The sequence below is a fragment of the Saccopteryx leptura genome, chromosome 3, assembly GCF_036850995.1.
Source record: "Saccopteryx leptura isolate mSacLep1 chromosome 3, mSacLep1_pri_phased_curated, whole genome shotgun sequence".
Lineage (NCBI taxonomy): Eukaryota > Metazoa > Chordata > Mammalia > Chiroptera > Emballonuridae > Saccopteryx > Saccopteryx leptura.
Genome location: NC_089505.1, coordinates 21,643,634 through 21,664,031, shown reverse-complemented (window position 1 = coordinate 21,664,031; position 20,398 = coordinate 21,643,634). Strand labels below are relative to the sequence as shown.

Genomic DNA, 20,398 nt, shown 5'->3' with positions numbered 1-20,398 from the left:
TTTTAGGACGTTGTTGTTGCTGGAGGAAGAGGCGACTGCGATGGAGATGGGAATGGAACAGTAGCCCAGGCGCGCTGTGTTCAGATTATTGTTGCTGAAAGATACTTTCTTCCATTCATAGCGTGTTTGAAGTCCCCTTGCTCTGCCCACTCAGGCAGGGCTTGCCGCTGCTCCTGTGGGCTCCCGGGGGGACCCAGTACCTCCTCCTCTCACTGCTCATCGGACGGAGTGGCCATCCTCCGCTCCTTCGCCTGGTCCTCTCGTTCTCTCTGGGCTGTTGCTGGCAGGGACATACACTTCAGCTCTGTGGTCTCCCTGGTGGCATCCAGTGCCAAGCACACAGCAGGGCAGCCACGAGTGAACGAATGCACAAGTGGGATGAAAGAAGCAACCTCGTCGCTGCCGTCATCGCCGTCCATGCCTGACCTCGGTGGGGTCTATGGTGGTGGCATTTCTGAGATGAGCCTTGACTTTTCAGCCGGTAAACCTGAAGAACTCCCCATCAAGCGCAGAGCCGAGGTCTGGGTGGTTTCCTACGCCGTGGTGAGTTCTGCAGGCTCCTGGCACTTCGTATTCCACTTTCTCTAAGCAGTTTCACTCCTGCTTGGAAACTCTTGTTGGGCCTGTTTCCCCAGAGTAATGGTGTGTTCTGCCCCGCCCACTGGGCCAAGCCCTCCTGTGGATTATTTTAGTTAACTTTCACAACAACCGATGAAGTGGGTGATATGTAGGTCCTGGAGAAAGGGAAGCTTGTGGAGGTTGAGTAACTTGCCCGAGTTCACACACACAGCAAGTGAACCGGGGCTCCGAGCCAGTCGGACGGGAGTCAGAGCCTTCCTCATTTCTCAATGCTGCCCTATTTTATTTTCTTCAAGGAATTTATCACTGTGGGAAGGCTTTGCTTCTCTATTGGAATGCCCGGTTCATGATTACAGAGACATTGTATCATCCAGGATAAAACAGTGCCTGGCCCCGAATAAGGTGTTCGATATGTATTGAATTGGTCATCGAGTACTCTTCCAGAGTATGAAAAATAAAAGGTCAGGCTAGGTGCTAATCTTTTGTTTCCTTCCAGTTTGTTCTGATTTTTTACATTTGATGGGTATTCACTTCAGGAAATGGTTTGTTAAAAGAAAAAGCTCCCCAAAGTGCTTGAGAAGTTCCCTTCAAAAGACTCAGCTTTGAAGACCTCACTGGCTTAACTATCCATCCACACATGTAGGAATTTGAACTAACCCGAACTTCCCTGCGGAGATGAAGGCCGCAGCTGTCCTGGGGGAGAGTTCTTCTCCTGTGTTGCTCAGATGCGCTGCCATCCCTTAGGAGAGGTGTCTACAACAGACAGAACCCCGCATCTCTCTCGGCTTGCTGGAGGAAGGAGTGGGCTCCCCTCGGCCTCGCTGCGGGCTCGCCACATCCTAAGAAGACCTTGGAGCTTCCTCACTCCTGATTTCTCTCACTGTCTAGAAACTGCAACTGAGAGCCAATTCCACAGAACACGCAGGACCTAGAGCCCACAGAACTACCTGGGACTTTTTTTTTTTTTTTTTTTTTTTTTTTACTTTTTGAATTGATTGGGGTGACATTGGTTAATAAAATTACATAGGTTGCAGGTGTACAGTTCTCTTCCATCCATCACCCTGGGGCCCCCTTGCCCCTCTCCCACCGCCCCACCCCCCCTGCTGGCACGCACGAACACTGGGAGCTGAAGGGGTTTCTGGAGCCGCTTTCCAACCAGCCCTCCTGTTCCTCTTCACCCTTTGAGTCCCCACCTTTTTCCCTCTTACTGCCTCCTTCCCGCACGTCTCATTTGCCCCCTCACTCCAGAGGTCTGTGAGAAAAATCTTGCGCTGCAAGAGCGGAGTCTTTGAGCCGGGGCCGCGGGCCTCCACTCCCACCCCGAAACCCGCATTCCGAAACGTCCCGTTTCCCCCGGAGCCCCGTAACTCTCGTCTGTCTTTCTGTCACACCCTGTGCCACAGCCTGGGCTTCTGAACCTTCTGTGCCCTTTCGAATCCTCAGTAATGACATTCTGTGATTCCAGGACTGCTTCTTACATACAGACCCACTACATAATGCATTCAATCGGGAAGTTCCTAAGTATCATTTGTGTGATTGTGTGAACAGTCTGCGGGCGCGCGCACCGTGAAGGGGAGTAGGTGCTGGAGCAGGACAGGGGCCTCTGCCCGCCTCCCCCCCGGAACAGGCTATCTCACACCAGCGTTTGGGACCCTGTTCTTTTGTTGGAGCAGAGTTCACATCCTAGTTATTTCATTTCCTGTACTCCATGTCAGAATTGTGTTTGAAACGCTAATTGCCTTCTGTTGTTATCTTCACGTTCAGATTATATCCAGTGTCCGTATTGTATGAGGAGGTTTAATGAAAACGCAGCCGGCCGCCACATTAACTTCTGCAAGGATCAGTCTTCTCGCCGAGTGTTTGACGCAGCCCAGACAGCAGCCAAGTTGGCAGGCCGAGCGCAGGTAAACACCTCTCCCTGGCTGTTGGCTCTGTGCCCCCCGCATGTCTGGGGCAAGCAGGTAGAGTTTGGAGGGGCCCTGAGCTACTCATCCCGAGAAATGTAAGGATCACCATAGCCGGTCACTGTCACTCACCCTCATGGGACACTCACCCTCATGGGACTGGGCTCCTTTTGAGTTCCCAGCTGACTCCACTGGATGTTGTAGAAAAGGTATTTGTGTCGTGTTTGCAGCTTCTCAGGATGAAGGCTTGGGTATATAAGTAGTATTTGTCTAGTAGCCTCAGGGTAAAACTCCGTCTACCCGGTGGTGGTGATCAGCCCTAACCACACAGAGAGGAATTGTCAGCCTGCGGTAACAGAGGCCCGAGTGAGGAAAGCTGACACAAGGTGACCCGTCCTAGGGGCCGTGTGCTTTGCTCTGTGGAGGAAGCCACAGACTCAGAAAGTTAAAGTGGAGAAATGGAAGCAACTGTTACAAAAAGAGGCAAATAAGGAAAGTGACAACTTGACCAGGAAGACAATAGATTTATAAAACACAGAACCATACACATCACAGGGCCCAGGGACATAACTTAGAGTATAGCATAAAAACTGCGAGGTTTATAAACAGAGCTCGGACCCCAAGAAAAGATTAAATTGGTCTGCCTGTAGAGTGTGAAATATGTTCAGAAAGACTTGCATGAAATCCAGGACCTAATGGGGTAGGACCCTCTCCAACAATAGTTTATCCCACAGCTGTGGCCTGGGAGCTCTATCTCCATGTAAATTAGACAGTTATTGAATATCTTCTCTGTCCCCGGCACTGTGCTAAGTGCTGACGGATCAAGGATCTGTTATTCCAAGGAAGAGAAGGACTTGGAAACGGTGCGGGAAGAAGGGAGGCTAGCGGACACTTGCAGAAGCACAGTGGAGGAAAAGGCGCGGGGACTCATGGACGGCTTCGCAGAGGAGCAGACACCTTCCCCTCCGGCATCAAGTGGTTCACCCGCCTCCAGCTGGGACGGGGAAGGACGTCATGCACAACGTCCAGCTTGAGGCCCGAAGGGCCCAGCTGGTGAGACTGCAGCACAGATGCCTGCTGGAGAGCGACAGGGCATGGGACGGGCCAGGCGGGCGTCGGGCCTGCAAGGGCTTTCGGTCAAGCTGGTTCAGAGAGGAGGGAAGGAGGAAGTTAGTGGCTAGATGCCCTGAAATCTAAGGCCGGCCAGCCTGAGGGCCCAGCAGCAGGGACTGTCAGGTCCCCGGGGACACGGCCGTCCTTTCCGTCTCTCCGTCTCCTCTCTTCCCACTACGCTCTGCTTTCTCTTCTCTTTGACTCCTGTGGTTTTTCTGTCTAATTGTCTGTTATTAGCCCCATGTGTCATTCTGTAGGCAGTGTTGACCGTTTGAACCATATAGACCGCAGTGACATGGACTTGGTTTTTCAGAAAGATCACCCTTGCAATTAGCGTTCAAGATGGATTGGCAGGAGAACAGTTCAAAGCCACAGCAGCAGGGAGGAATGACGGGCTGGCTGGAGAGGACTGATGGGGGTGGGTGGGTGGAGGGAGAATTTAAGAAATAACTGGTGGGCCTGACCAGGCAGTGGCGCAGTGGATAGAGAGTCGGACTGGGATGCGGAGGACCCAGGTTCGAGACCCGGAGGTCACTAGCTTGAGCACAGGCTCATCTGGTTTGAGCAAGGCTCACCAGCTTGGACCCAAGGTCGCTGGCTTGAGCAAGGAGTCACTCGATCTGCTGTAGCCCATGGTCAAGGCACATATGAGAAAGCAATCAATGAACAACTAAGGTGTCGCAACGAAAAACTGATGATTAATGCTTCTCATCTCTCTCTGTTCCTGTCTGTCAGTCCCTATCTATCCCTCTCTCTGACTCTCTTTCTGTCCTGTAAAAAAAAAAAAAAGAGAGAAAGAAAGAAAGAAAGAACTGATGGGCCTGAGAAGGCAAATGGAGGGTACAAGGCAAGAGAGGATCAGGGTTGACAAGAAGGTCTTCAGCTCCAGAGCCTAGGCAGATAACACTACTGTGCACCTGCATAAAGGACCACAGGAGGGAGGAGGGAGGCGTGTTGGTGGCGCAGGCCGGATGGTCTGATAAATACAGTTGCAGAGATTCGGTCTTGACACTGGAGATAGTATGGGAGGCCGTGCAGCATAGAAAGGGCTGGATTCTGCCCTCAGTGGTCAGGGTTTGACTTGCAGTTCTGGAATTCACCATCTGCAGGTGAACTTGGACAAGTCACTTCAGTTCTGTCAGACTCACTTCCGTCTGTACCTTGTCGAGTTGCTGGGAGGATTATAAACAATATAAACGAAGTGCCTTCCTGTCGGGGTCCCCTAGCTTTCCCCTCTGCCCATCACCCCACCCTCCTTCCCCTCTCCGGGGGGGTCCTTTCCTGTGGGTGGGATAGACACCCCGATTTTGAGGGGCTCTGATTGCCCTTGGGCTTGACTTTCACTTAGTTTTGGAAAGGTTTTCTCAGCCTAACTCGCCGTCCCTTTCCCAAGCACTAAAAGGGTGCGGTTACATTTCTTCGAACGGCTCTCCTGGCCGGTCCACGAAGTGAGTCGGGGTTTAGCGGGGCCAAACGGAGCGCTGGGAAGCAGCAACGGAAGTGCTTTTTATTCCTGAAGGAGGCCAGCTGGCCGTCCTGACTGTAACCAGTGACTTGGCCCTGTTCCTCGCCTTGTTTTCCAGGGCTAAGTGGTGATTGGGAACACAGAAGAAAAATTGCCTGCTTTCTGAGTAAACTCGCTGGCGAGGGCTCTGCACAGCAGGGCCGCTCCCCGGGGGCCGCCTCCCCGCGTCTCACAGTGAGGCGTGTTCAGAAGTGGGGCAGAAAGGGGGGGGCCGCTTCAGTGTGGAAGGGCTGGTAACAGCCCAGCTGAAGTGTGTTTCTATTTTAAATAAAATCAACTTTAAAAAAACAGTGCTGTGCCCCTGAGCCTGCCCTGGGGTGGCGCGGTGGATAGGGCATTGACTTGGAATGCTGAGGTTGCCGGTTCAAAACCCTGGGCTTGCCCGGTCAAGGCACATACAACAAGCAATCAATGAACAACTAAAGTGAAGCATCGATGACTTGATACTTCTTGTTCTCTCCCCTCCTCTCTCTGTAAAATCAATAAATAAAATTAAAAAAAAAAAAAAAGTGCTGTGCCCCTGTAAATAGCCCTGTTTGTTTGGATGGGGTTGAACTGCCCGCTGTACTCACATGGCTGGCCCGGCCCAAGTGGGAAGTCTCACTTGGGCTGACAGGTTATCTTTATGTAGTTTTCATGGAGATGTTGGTGGGATCGGTAACAAGGTAAAAAGGAGCCACCAGGGAAGCTTTTGGTCCTTATTCTGCATTAATGTAACTATTCTGCTCGTGCTGGTCTGCAGGGAGGGGTGTGGTGCAGGGATGTTGGAATTCCATGTTTAAAACATGTGCTGCCTGCCAATGTCTGTTTTTCTTCTCTGCTCATGTATTTGAAAACAAAAGCATCTTCAAGTGTAATGAAAAACTAGAATGTTCCATAACTCTCCTTATTGACATGAAGTGATTTTTCATGTCTCTATACCACTGATTTTACAGGGGTACCATATCGCAGTCCCCCCAAAGGCTCAATTATGGAATAGAAGCCCCTAAACCCTGGTGCGGCTGTGAGCACCAGCCGGGGGGTTAGGAGCTGGCTACCCAAGGGGCGTGGCGTGTGCGTCCCCTTCCCCTGCGTGCAGCAGGTCCCTGGACAGGACTCCAGTCTGCCGCCACATGAGTGTGAGTGGAGAGCTCGACTCCTCTGTTATAGCCCTGTGCCCCCTGAGGTTATAGCCCTGTGTCCCCTGAGGTTATAGCCCTGTGTCCCCTCTCTCTGTAGGGTCGGGTGCTGATGAGTCCAAAAAAAGATCCAACTGTGACCAGTGCCGTGGGAGCTCTGCTCCAGAACAGGGCCCTCGACGCCACGAGAGTGGCCCCAACCAGACCTGGTGAGTCAGAGTGAGGGTCTCAACACTCCGATGGCAGGGTCACGGGCGACCGGGGTTGGCTTTGGGATGCATGGGCAGTCAGCAAAAGCGTGATATCCAGTGTTGCTTTTGGATGGAAAGATACATGGGTTTGTTTGAGTTTAAAGCTTATTTGCCAAGAGGGAAGATTTCATAACATATCACATTTAGATAACTCTGATAAGAGCAGATCTGATTACAGCAGCAGGGACTCAATCCATTGTTCTCTGACTAGTAACATTGGGAAGAGATGGAGAATGGGAGACAATAGCTTATGTGATGTGTTGAAAATAAGGGAAGACAATGAAATCGCTAATCTCGGAGAGGTACCTGCACTCCTGTGGTCATTACAGCATTTTTCAAATAGCCAAGATTCAGAAAGAAATTAAGTGCCACTGATGAATGAATGGACAAAGATATGGTGTATAATCTAGCACGGTAGATAATAGAAACGAAGCCAGAGAGAGAAGACGAAGGAGGAGATCTTACCATCTCTGACAACACAGACATTGAGGGCATTATGTGAAGTCAAACTCATAAAAACAGAGGATACGATGATGGCTGCCAGGGGTGGGGGTGAGGTGGGAGGAACAGAGGGATGTCGGTCAAAAAATACAATGTTCCGCCTGACCAGGTGGTGGCACAGTGGATAGAGAGTCGGACTGGGACATGGAGGACCCAGGTTCGAGACCCCCAAGGTCGCCAGCTTGAGTGTGGGTTCATCTGGTTTGAGCAAAGCCCACCAGCTTGGGCCCAAGGCAGCTTGAGCAAGGGGTCACTCATTCTGCTGTAGCCCCCCTCCCTGGGTCAAGGCACATATGAGAAAGCAAGCAATGAACAACTAAGGTGCCACAGTGAAGTATTGATGCTTCTCATCTCTCTCCCTTCCTGTCTGTCTCTAACTATCCCTCTCTCTGACTCTCTATTGCTGTCAAAAAAAGAAAGAAAAAGGATACAGTGTTTCACTGAAAAGATGAGTAGGTGCGGGAGATCTCACATACAGCATGGGGCTATTGCTGGTAACACTGTGTCTGATTTGAAAACTGCCAAGAGAGCACATTTTCCCTGTTTTCACCACCACGGACGTAGAAGCTGACTATGGGAGGCAATGGGAGTTAACTAACTTCATGTGGTGATCCTTTGCCCTATGTGCATATATCAAATCATCACATTGTATTCCTTAAACTTTTACAGTGTTATGTTCAGTTGTAGCTCAAGAAAACTGGACAGAAAAGAACATGAAAGAGGGAAGAAGTTTCCTTCCTAGAACTAAATAATTTCTCCAAAGGAACAGAAAGGCATAACCACCATTTTAGTACTTACTATATGCCAGACCCATTTCATTTCATCCTCACAATAGTCCTCTACATGTTTTCATCCGTGAAGAGGGAAACTGAGGCTCAGAGGGCAGGTTATTTGTTCCAAACCCACAACTGGCCAAGAGCAGAGTTGGATGAAACATCTGCTAAGCTCTGCCCATCCTCTGAGCTGCGTTAATGAATGTGGCACTCTTCTTTAAGATCAGCACACACTATGAGGGCAACATGAATTAATTCATGACCACAGGGCATGTCTGATCAGGAGTCTTATTTTGGAGACATTATCAGAACCAAAGTAAGAACCCCTAGCCTCACAGTTCATGAACAGCCCAAGAACGTTTATTATTAGTCTTTAAATTCCTCATGAGTTGCTTATCATGGGCTAAAAATCAAATTATTATTTTAAAATTTCCCTATAGTCCTGTAAACCCAAGTCATTAGTTCTTTTTCCTAATCTGTGAAAACTCAACAATGAAGTAGGTTTTAGTTTTCACACATAAACACACGCACAATTCAAATTATATATGTACTCGTTTGGTAAAACTTTCACTAACATGCTTTTTCCTAAAGTATAATGATTAATGTCCTTGAGTAAAAAAACAGTTTCTTTAAATTATGGTTGTTTTTCTTACTTTTTCTAAGAATATGTTATAATGCTTCCTTCCCAGGAAAAAGTACTCCTTTGAGTTTGAGGTCAACGCTTATTTGCCAAGAGGGAATATTTCTTAATTCATCAGGATTAGAGAGCTCTGACAATGTACAGAGTCAAATCCAAGCACAGCACCAGAGTCGAGGACATGTATTCCCTCGTCCAGTAAACTTGGAAAGAGTTTGGGAGCGGGAGAGGACAGCATGTCAGGTGTCGTGTTGAAAATAAGAAAACCGTTTCCTTCCTTGAACTGAGTAATTTTTTTTTTTTTTAATCAAGGCCTGAGTGAGGACTCAGAAGTCCTGTGTCTCAGTACATGAAGCAGGTCTTTATAAAGACACCATTCTGTTACACTGGAAAATAGATGAGGAGGTCAGAAGGTCTAAGCAAAACGGTGTTATGTTTGCTTTTGACTAGTTAATGGTGGTTTATCATCGCTGGGATGTTGCTACCCAAAAGGCAAACTTTTTCACATGGCTGACACCAGATTCTATTCTGCCACCTGACCTCCCCTGCCACTATTTCCTCTCTGTCCAGCTCCTGGGCGTCTGTGGGACTCCTTGAGCATAACAGGCCTGCATGTTCCTGGCTCAGGGCCTTTGCACTGGCTGCTCCATCTGCTGAAAACCAAACACTCCCCCACTGATCTGCATTGCTCAGTCCCCCACTCCCTCCAGTTCTTTGCTGAGTGTCATCTCTACAGCGTGGCCTCTCAACCTCTATATTTAAAATCAATTAAGCCCTCTGTAATTTTCTCTGAAGTTTTTTTTAAAAAAAGCATTTACCACCATCTAACATTCACTGTATATGTGCTTGTCAACCCCTCCCCAAAAGGAATGTAAGTGTGAAGATGACAGGGATCTAGTTTGTCTATTTTTGATTGTGCTGCCACATCCCTACCTGTTCATGGCACATGCGAGGTGCTCATTAGGTACTTTTTGAATGAAAGGTATGAGAAAAAGTAGGTACCTTGCTTCTGTAATTTCTCACTGAAGTTATTGGCCTATGCATATAATTGTCATGTTAGTTAGCTTTAAGAGATAGCATTTTTATTTATTTCTGGCTTAAAATGGATTTTCTCTTTTTCTCAAGATTTTGACCATTTTTATTGAAAGAAACAAACAAGCAAAAACCCTGAGGAGCCTGACCAGGTACTGGTGCAGTGAACAGAGTATCGGACTGGGACATAGAGGACCCAGGTTCGAAACCCCGAGTTTGCTGGCTTGGCAGGCTCATCTGGTTTGAGCACAGCTCACTAGCTTGAGCCCAAGGTCGCTGGCTTGAGCAAGGGGTCACTCACTCTGCTGTAGTCTCCTGGTCAAGACACATATGAGAAAGCAATCAATGAACAACTAGGTGCCACAACGAAGAACTGATGCTTCTCATCTCCCTTCCTGTCTGTTCCTATCTGTCCCTCTCTCTGTCTCTCTGTCTCTGTCACACACACACACACACACACACACACACACACACACACACACACACCAAACAAACAAACAAAAAATCCCCTGAGGAATATCTATGAGGATGGTGGGATCAGGGTGCATTTATTGAGTATTCAGTGCTTCAGCTTGAATGATGGGGAATGACTTGAACAGTTTGTGATGCTGGTTGATTTTTTTACCCATGCAGGAGACAGGTAGACTTAAGATAAACTTTCAATTTAATTTCTTATTTTTTCCTGGGCCCTCGCCTGCTTACATTTAAAACAAAAATCCCCAGAGTTTGTGTGCCTTTCAGCTGGTCACTTTTCGTCCAGAGCCATTCCGGGAAGGAAGCAGCAGCATGCCGCTGTGGGGGCAATGAGTTCTCAGAAATGCGGAGGCCAGGAAGAGAGCAGGGGGCGCCCCTTGCTAATGTAAACAGGCCAGTGTGTGCATCGGAGGCACAGCTACTATCTCTTGTGTTTGTTCTGGTCAGCATCAATCTGTTTGTTACAGGAGGGTCTGTTAAAAAACTGTTCGTGTTGATCTTTGCTATATCTAGATTGGCAGTCAGTAGTTTAGGCCACTTGGTGTCACTTGCCTTTCACAGAAATCCTATCATTGTCTTTTCATCTAGCTGGTAGTTAACCCACTAAAATTCTGGCTCTCGCTCTTCAACTCTCTTGAGTAACATATGCATTTAGTGTCTCCCGTGGGTAAGTAACATTTTGTTCTAAATTCACAGTCTGGGGAGGGACACGTGTGTAGATCCCAACCCTTACCGGTCCCTGAGTCTTAGGAGAAGCTCTGCTCTGCTCTGCCTGCGCAGGAGGGTGTGGTACCGGAGAACATGGGGAGTCACGTGACCCTGATACATACACAGCTGCCGTGGATGTTCAAGAAGATGCATTCAACATAACTATTATGCATGGGTGTCTCCCTGCCCATGGCGTCTTAGCAGCCAGTCTTTAACAGGGGGAGGCAATCTAATATTTAACAGTGGCAAGTAAAGGTCCTCAGGGAATACAAGAAAGAGATCAACTTGGCCTAGGAGGCTTTACGGAGGTGGTAACAGTCAGAGAGAAGCCCCACGGAGGGGGAGGCATTGGAGACGAGCTTTCTGGGTGAGCTACATTTTGACCAGTAGAGAAAAGTTGCAAAACAATTAAACAAATATATGAAAATGAGAATTCAGAGGACAAACTGTGGAAACAAGTGGCCCATTTGGCCGAAAGCATAGAGAAGAAGCATTAGGGCATGAACAGAAATGAGAGTTAGAGTGGAAGGAGGGCGGTGATTGGCAGGCCAGGCGCCTCGGCTACACACGATTCCACGCTGACACTATAAACTGGGCACTTCTGATGGCCCAGTAGCCTCTCTGTTCTAGCCACTGGAAGTGAGCCTACAAAAGCTGCTTTCGAGAAAGCATTTCCAAAAATCATCATGTCAGATATTAATGCTTACTGTAAAAAGTATTAGAAAGTGGAGAAAAAGTATAAAGAAAATATCATCCATAATCTCACACCCTGCCATGACTGACAATTGTTAATACTGACATCTTTTTCAGTGGCTTTTTTTTTTCTGTTTATAATCTTTTTTTCTGTTTCTCTTTTGTCAAAGTTGAGACTATAGCCCATGTACACATCCTGATTTCTTTCACTAACAAATTTTGAATGTTTCCCTATGGCAAAAGAGTTTCCTTAAAAGCATAGCATCGTATCACAGGAATCCATGTAACTTACTTGTTTTCCTAAGGTCAAGCAGGTCAACTGTCTACATTTTTGCTATACAGAACTCTCTTCTTCCTGGACAACAGTCCACACCTAACTGTACAATCTTTTAAGAACTTAATATATTAATCCTCATTTAATCGTCACATGGGAGGCAAATGTACCGTTCCTGTCCAGAATTTACAGGTCAGAGAAGCATAGAGAGGTAGAAACCTCGCACAAGTCACTTCATAGGAAATGAAAGAGCCGAGTCTTTGTCTGTTTTGGGATAACTGGGACAGAAAGTATAGACATTAAGGAGATAGTAAAATATATAGTATATAGTATATATTTCTTTCTACTTATACGTGTTATATATATATACGTTTTAGAAAAAGGTCTGGCTCTTTCTTTATTCCCACAATGATTAGGTTAATATAATGTATGCTCTTGAAACTTCCTCTTCTGTTAAAACTATAGTTCAAAAATGCTATTGTTTGATTCTTAACAGGAAAGTTCCGGTGGGAAATGAGTGTATAGCCTAGTCAGCAAACAATCTACCGGTGGTTATTTTCTCAAGGGTTCTGAAGTGAGAGCAGCTGGTTTGCTGGGCAGACACCTCTGAGCCTCAGGCTCTCAGTTACCTTTAGACAGAGACTAAGATCACGATGAACATGGGGCTCTGGGCTCTTGATCTGTGCTGTGCTGCGTATTTAGTGAACTGCATTTTATAACTCTGTGCGCTGGGCTCCGCTTTTATTTCTGTCTGGCACCAGTGGGTTTGATCGAGCACCTGCCCCGCCCCAGCTGCCCCTCCTTCCCGGCTTCGTCGTTCAGCAAGTGTCATGAGTATCAGAGGGTCTGCTGCTGATCCCTGGGAAGAAATAAAAGTTACAGATCTTTGGGTAAACTGGACACTCGCTTTTCTATTCCTATGATAGTTTTGAGTCCCAGTTTCCTTGGGCTGTTTGGTTATTCCCCTTCATAAAACTCCGGTGGCCTCTAGGACAGAGGGGACTTGCCCTTTTTACAAAAAAAAAAAAAAAAAAAAAAAAATGATTTCTCTGAGAATGCTGCCCCATACCATATAGTCTAAAACGGACGATGGTGTACCTGTATTCATAAACTGCTACCACTCTATTACCTAACAGAGGTGCTGGACCTAAAGAGCCCATCTGTGAGGTGAGTCCAAGCCCTTGTAAACAACCCCGGGGTGCAGGGGTTCATCGGGAGGAGGCATCTCACGTCTCCTCAAGGCTTCTCGGACCTTCTCCAGCATGAGAGAAGTAAAGAATTGTCAAGGCAGGGACTACTCAGGGTACATTCTGAGGGTCAGAGCAGTAGTGGGGAGAGGTGCTGAGAGTCTGCCTGTATAAATGGGGGGCCATCTGGGGTGGGTGGCAGTCCAAAAGGCCCATCTGTGAAGGGCTAGGGGCAGGGAGAGAAGGCTCCTGAGACAGTTCCTGGTTTTCCTTACTATTTGGCCTGGATAGAAACTGAATATTTGTCTATAGCTACAGAGCAAAACAGAACGGAATAGAGACTTTGATCTAATGTGAGGATTTCACAATCACTCCTCTTTTTTTCTTGCTAATGTTTGCTTTTACATAATAACAAATCTGTTTATGTCTGTAAAGGATTAGCAGTGGACCCTGTTTCTGGAGCAAAACTCAAACAAGGATTTACTAAATCATCTAAAAAAGATTAACTCCTAGAGGCCAGGTAAGAAAAACAAAACCCCTGTAATCCAGGTGTTGCTGATATCTGATGTGCGAGATGAGTACGGTTCATCTAAAAAGGATTAACTCCCACAGGCCAGGTAAGAAAAACAAAACCCCTCTAATCCAGGTGTTGCTGATCATCTAATGTGTGAGATAAGTAAGGCTAATGAGCCCTCTAAGAGAATGACCCCTGAGCAGGCAAACCGAAGAGAAATATGGGCCGAGCCTGAGTAATATCACGTATGCTCTTGGAACTTAACTCTTCTGTTAAAACCTATAGTTTGAAAATGGTATTTTGATTCTTAACAGGAAAGGGGTACAGTTCTTCATTTTGACCTGGAAGTCTACTGCCCCAGTCCCCGGTCCCCCAAAAAAGCCAGTTCCTGAGATTGACACGGAATAGGATGGGCATGAAGTCGGAGGCGTTTTTGATCTTGTGACTTGTTTGTTAACAACAATTAAAAATTTAAAGAGGCTTCTATTAGTTAACATTGGCAGTGTGGAAAGGCCAGAGTTCCAGTAAATGCCTTTTCTCTCTGCTTGCAGACTGGCTCCCAAACACCTCCACCTGCAAAGCTGGATCCGGGAGCACCACCTGACAGGAGGAGCACTGAACGTCTGTGTGAATGCCCACGAGTCCTCTCGAGAGTTCATGTAGCATGAGTAAAAACGAGTTTAAAACTTTATTTGCTCCCTTCAAAATATTCAAAACCATTAAACAACACATTAACCTGCTTGGGTTAAAGATTCCCTTGAAGAATATTTTAAATTGGAAATTTAATAGGCTTTTTCTTTTTTAATGTTGCTTTGGTATTAGAAACCTTTAGCGAGGCCGTCTTTGGAATACTAGCTTTATTTCCTTACTAGGAAAATCGTGTTCTACCTTAGCTTCATTCTCCATAATAGCCGTGAAAATCCCAGCTTTGCTATTTCCTTCTAATAAGCATTAAACTGTAATTGAGTAACAACTCCTGTTTTAAATGTCTGTGTACCATGGAGAGTTGCCACACACGCGCCAGTGAGCACTGTTGGTTTTGGGGAAAGCCCGCAGTGGAAGGACCACGGTACAGTAACCTTCCCACCCCGGGGAGAAGTATGCCCATGTGGCCTCACCCCATTTCCGTGTCATGGCCCAATCAGAGGTCCACTGCCCATCTATCTCACCGTTGGTTTCTACGGCCCTGTGGGAAGGGCGTATCTCAACTGTTTTTCTTTGTTCCGAGGGTTAACAAGCTCTTTGTCGCGTTATTTATACCTAATTAATGCTCTTTCATCTTTTTGTTCTTAAAACTCGGGGAAATTTTAATTAGGCATTAAAAGCATTTTTTCCTAGCTAAATTTAAGTAGGAGAACCAATCCCAAGCTACTGCCGCTTGCAGCGCAGCAAATATTAACACCGGGAGAACTTCGGGTCTGTATTTGGGGACCAAATCCAACATTCTATGCTCAGGAACATCAGGTCTGTTTGCTGGAACAGACTGAAGGTGACCAGGCCGTGGAGCAGGGTTTGTGGAGCTTCTCTGAGTCGTTCTCGGGAGGACTTAGCCGAGGGGATCCCCTCTGGAGGGAAGAGGGGCCATGGGAGCAGGGGATTCCTCCTGACGAGGTCCCCCGTCCCCTTGTTGTATTCCCTCCCCCCCTCCCCCAGGTTAAACTGCAGTTTAAGAATCTACCAGGTCAGTTCTACAGTGACAGCCACACCCCAGTGTCTTTCCTGAAAGGCCTCTGGCCCGCTCCTGTCACCAGCGCCTGTCACCAGCTCCTGTCACCAGCGCCTCTGGTAGGGCCAGGAGCCAAGGTTCCTCACATTTGACTCATCAGCTTCTTTGATGGGCACATAAACCCAAGGCTTGCCATTCCCTCGCCACCCCCACCCTTTTTAGAAGTAAAACAAGGATGAACAGGATTGTCAGATGGGGGTTAGGAGTAGGGAATACTTTGTGAAGGAATCCCACTAAGGAATGTTTCTAATTCGTGCTAGAAATTCCTGGTGAACACCACTGTCAAACTGGCCCAGGGTAGACTTCAGGAGCCAGTGTTAACCTATGCATCAGAAATACATTCATAATGTAGAAGGATTCATACTTTTACAAAGAAAGTTTTAGAAATAAGCTCTTAGCGCTGTGCATTTAACTGAAGCATATAAGCTTCTACCTTAAATTATAATTGTACTAAAAAAAAAGAGTTGGTTTCTAGTTGATGCTGACTAGAGGTCAGACTAGTAGTAGTTTCTGTGGGGAAAGTAATGGCCAGGAGGGGGCGTGAGGGAGCCGCCAGGGAGCTGGGAATGTTTCTGTCCAGTAGAGCTGGATGGGCAGGAGCCGCGGGTAAAAATGAAACAAGCCATAGTCAGGATTATAGAGTTTATTATATGTAAGATATATCTTCATATAGAAAGCCTCTAAACACAAAAGACAAAGGAGCTTTAAAAAAAAAAAAAAGGTTAATTTTCATGTTTCAAAAACTCATTAGATACCAAATTCAAGAGAAAGATTATAGTTACTTTGCAAAATGTTATTCTTTTTGAATAAAACTAATATTGACTTAAATGAATTTTAAAATGCACTTACTTACTTATGATTAAAAATATATTTAAGCAGAGTAGTATTTTAAGCCAACAGAGCAAAGAAAATTCTTGTTTAATATATATATATTTTTTAATTCCAGTAATAATTTTCTTAAATTCCTGTTAAAAATATAATCAATATTAAAGTCAGCAAAATGCTTTATTTGACTGACACCTGGATTATTTTACCACTTAACCTGGTTACACAGTGATTTCTTTTTTTTCTGTCAGATGTAACTGACAACCATTTTAGTCTTTAAGATAAATGAAGTGGCTCTGGCCAGTTGGCTCAGGGGTAGAGCGTTGGCCTGGCGTGCGGGGGACCCGGGTTTGATTCCCGGCCAGGGCACATAGGAGAAGCGCCCATTTACTTCTCCACCCCCCCTCCTTCCTCTCTATCTCTCTCTTCCCCTCCCACAGCCAAGGCTCCATTGGAGCAGAGATGGCCCGGGCGCTGGGGATGGCTCCTTGGCCTCTGCCCCAGGCGCTAGAGTGGCTCTGGTCGCGGTAGAGCGACGCCCCGGAGGGGCAGAGCATCGCCCCCTGGTGGGCAGAGCGTTGCCCCTGGTGGGCGTGCCGGGTGGATCGCGGTCAGGCGCATGCGGGAGTCTGTCTGACTGTCTCTCCCCGTTTCCAAGCTTCAGAAAAATACAAAAAAAAAAAAAAAAAAAAAAAGATAAATGAAGCGGTAACTCACATTATAGCATCTTGTGGAACAACCTATTCAAACTACATTTAAAATGCTCGTTTAAAATGACACCCTCTACTATTTCCCACAAGACCTTGTTTCTGTAAAACTACAGGTTGGCTATGGCAATAGTAACTAAACTACACCCAACCCTGAAGGTAGAGAAATCCCTGAAAAGAAATACACAGTCTAGGTATAATATGCAATATAAAGGTTATTTTTTGTATTTAAAGGAAAAAAGAAAAAATTCTCCCATCCGGGAGAAATCCAAGCTCCCTTGATTCCTTGCCGTAGCTCCCTTCCTCGGCAGTTGACACACTGAGCAAGTCAGTTCACATCAATATGATCATGGCTTAGGGTTAGATGTGATTTGACACACACCTATAGATAGCAGCCCTCGTTTGGATGTTGGTTATGACAATAGTTGCAGTTCCATTAAAGAATACTTGCTGATTACATTTGGTACAAAGCATAAACACTCGGGACAGATTGGCACCATACATGCAGTTCGAGGACTCTCTTATCTCAAGCTAGTCTTCACTGAATAAGCCGTATTTCCAGTCCTACTTTCAAATCTCTCCTCTCTCCTTGTGTTATGAATGACATTTAGAATGCTTCTCAAAAGATCTTCAGAATCAAAAAAGTAATTATAAATGACGTTTACAATGCTTCTCAAAAGATCTTCAGAATCAAAAAAGTAATTATAAATGACGTTTACAATGCTTCTCAAAAGATCTTCAAAATCAAAAAAGTAATTATAAATGACGTTTACAATGCTTCTCAAAAGATCTTCAAAATCAAAAAAGTAATCCTAAATGACGTTTACAATGCTTCTCAAAAGATCTACCAGAATCAGAAAAGTAATCATAAATGACGTTTACAATGTTTCTCAAAAGATCTTCAGAATCAGAAAAGTAATTATAAATGACGTTTACAATGCTTCTCAAAAGATCTCCCAGAGTCAGAAAAGTAATTATAAATGACGTTTACAATGCTTCTCGAAAGATCTACCAGAATCAGAAAAGTAATCATAAATGACGTTTACAATGTTTCTCAAAAGATCTTCAGAATCAGAAAAGTAATTATAAATGACGTTTACAATGCTTCTCAAAAGATCTTCAGAATCAGAAAAGTAATCATAAATGACGTTTACAATGCTTCTCAAAAGATCTCCCAGAATCATAAAAGTAATCATAAATGATGTTTACAATGCTTCTCAAAAGATCTACCAGAAACAGAAAAGTAATCATAAATGACGTTTACAATGTTTCTCAAAAGATCTTCAGAATCAGAAAAGTAATTATAAATGATGTTTACAATGCTTCTCAAAAGATCTACCAGAATCAGAAGAGTAATCATAAATGACGTTTACAATGCTTCTCAAAAGATCTCCCAGAATCAGGAAAGTAATCATAAATGACGTTTACAATGCTTCTCGAAAGATCTCCTAGAATCAGAAAAGTAATCATAAAATGACGTTTACCATGCTTCTCAAAAGATCTTCCAAAATCAGAAAAGTAATCATAAATGACATTTACAATGCTTCTCAAAAGATCTCCCAGAATCAGAAAAGTAATCATAAATGACGTTTACAATGCTTCTCAAAAGATCTCCCAGAATCAGGAAAGTAATCATAAATGACGTTTACAATGCTTCTCAAAAGATCTCCCAGAATCAGAAGAGTAGCCATAAATGACGTTTACAATGCTTCTCAAAAGATCTCCCAGAATCAGAAGAGTAGCCATAAATGACGTTTACAATGCTTCTCAAAAGATCTCCCAGAATCAGAAGAGTAGCCATAAATGACGTTTACAATGCTTCTCAAAAGATCTCCCAGAATCAGGAAAGTAATCATAAATGACGTTTACAATGCTTCTCAAAAGATCTCCCAGAATCAGGAAAGTAAATATAAATGATGTTTAGAATGCTACTTAAAAGATCTTCAGAATCAGAAAGTAATCATAAATGACGTTTACAATGCTTCTCAAAAGATCTCCCAGAATCAGGAAAGTAATCCTAAATGACGTTTAGAATGCTTCTCAAAAGATCTTCCGAAGTCAGAAAAGTAATCATAAATGACGTTTACAATGCTTCTCAAAAGATCTCCCAGAATCAGAAGAGTAGCCATAAATGACGTTTACAATGCTTCTCAAAAGATCTCCGAGAATCAGAAGAGTAATCATAAATGACGTTTACAATGCTTCTCAAAAGATCTTCCAGAATCAGAAAATTATAAAGGACGTTTACAATGCTTCTCAAAACATCTTCCAGAATCATAAAAGTAATTATAAATGACGTTTACAATGCTTCTCAAAAGATCTCCCAGAATCAGGAAAGTAAATATAAATGATGTTTAGAATGCTACTTAAAAGATCTTCCAGAATCAGAAAAGTAATTATAAATGACATTTAGAATGCTTCTCAAAAAGATCTTCCAGAATCAGAAAATTATAAATGACATTTACAATGCTTCTCAAAGCATCTTCCAGAATCAGGAAAGTAATTATCAGTGACATTTAGAATGCTTCCGAAAACATCTTCCAGAATCAGGAAAGTAATTTTGAATGATGTTTAGACTGCTTCTCAAAGCACCTTCCAGAGTGAGAAACATAATTATGAATGACGTTTAGGATGCTTCTCAAAACATCTTCCAGAATCAGGAAAGTAATTATGAATGATGTTTAGACTGCTTCTCAAAGCACCTTCCAGAGTGAGAAATGTAATTATGAATGACGTTTAGACTGCTTCTCAAAGCACCTTCCAGAGTGAGAAATGTAATTATGAATGACGTTTAAACTGCTTCTCAAAGCACCTTCCAGAGTGAGAAATGTAATTATGAATGACGTTTAGACTGCTTCTCAAAGCACCTTCCAGAGTGAGAAGTGTAATTATGAATGACGTTTAGACTGCTTCTCAAAGCATCTTCCAGAGTGAGAAATGTAATTATGAATGACGTTTAGACTGCTTCTCAAAGCATCTTCCAGAGTGAGAAATGTAATTATGAATGACGTTTAGAATGCTTCTCAAAGCATCTTCCAGAGTGAGAAATGTAATTATGAATGACGTTTAGACTGCTTCTCAAAGCACCTTCCAGAGTGAGAAATGTAATTATGAATGACGTTTAGACTGCTTCTCAAAGCACCTTCCAGAGTGAGAAATGTAATTATGAATGACGTTTAGACTGCTTCTCAAAGCACCTTCCAGAGTGAGAAATGTAATTATGAATGACGTTTAGAATGCTTCTCAAAGCATCTTCCAGAGTGAGAAATGTAATTATGAATGACGTTTAGAATGCTTCTCAAAGCATCTTCCAGAGTGAGAAAGGCAGTCATCTGAATGCATGATGGAAATGCGGCAGGATGGCAGAGCCAGTGCCCGCCGGAAAAACATGGGCGAGGGGGGGCAGGGGCAGCTGGCCCAGGCTCATGGTGGTCATGGTGGTCATGGCGGTCATGGCCAGAGTGGGGTCTTGCTGCTGCGGCCCCAGGCAGTTCAGCCTGTGGGGCAGAGGCTCCCCAGGCGCCAGGGCCAGGGCCCCGTTGCCAAAGGCATTTTGGGGAGCCGGAGGGGGCAGCTGCCAGAAGCCCAGCAGGGGGGCAATGTCCAGCGAGGCTGGAATTGCCAGGCTCACCGCCTCTGGGGCCAGCTCCTTGGGCAGGCTGACTTTAGGAGCGCCTCCCTTAGCCAGGTCAAAGCCTGGGCTGAGCCTGTGAGGGGACGGAGGCTCTTGCAGAGGCAAATCCTCCAGCAAATTGATGTTGCAAAACCCTTTGGTATCTGCTTTGAGAGACAGGTTTGCAAGTGGGGCATATGAGGTAGCACCGGGGTACTTGTGATTCTGCAGGGGGGGCGGGGGG

The 20,398-nt window shown here is 45.2% G+C and overlaps 2 protein-coding genes across 2 annotated transcripts in view; one reads left to right on the top strand and one right to left on the bottom strand.

Moving 5' to 3' along the window:
* Positions 1–14,007, top strand: part of ZC2HC1B (zinc finger C2HC-type containing 1B) — a 34,792-nt gene extending 20,785 nt beyond the window's left edge. Inside the window, exons 5-8 of the mRNA XM_066373080.1 lie at positions 2,344–2,483; positions 6,340–6,448; positions 13,205–13,289; positions 13,835–14,007. Of these exons, the coding sequence (XP_066229177.1) occupies positions 2,344–2,483; positions 6,340–6,448; positions 13,205–13,275 (320 nt within the window). The 3' untranslated portion in view covers positions 13,276–13,289; positions 13,835–14,007. The remainder of the gene's footprint in view (positions 1–2,343; positions 2,484–6,339; positions 6,449–13,204; positions 13,290–13,834) is intronic.
* Positions 14,008–15,637: 1,630 nt separating this feature from the next.
* Positions 15,638–20,398, bottom strand: part of PLAGL1 (PLAG1 like zinc finger 1) — a 55,027-nt gene continuing 50,266 nt past the window's right edge. Inside the window, 1 exon segment of the mRNA XM_066373078.1 lies at positions 15,638–20,397. Coding sequence (XP_066229175.1) covers positions 19,870–20,397 — 528 coding nt within the window. The 3' untranslated portion in view covers positions 15,638–19,869.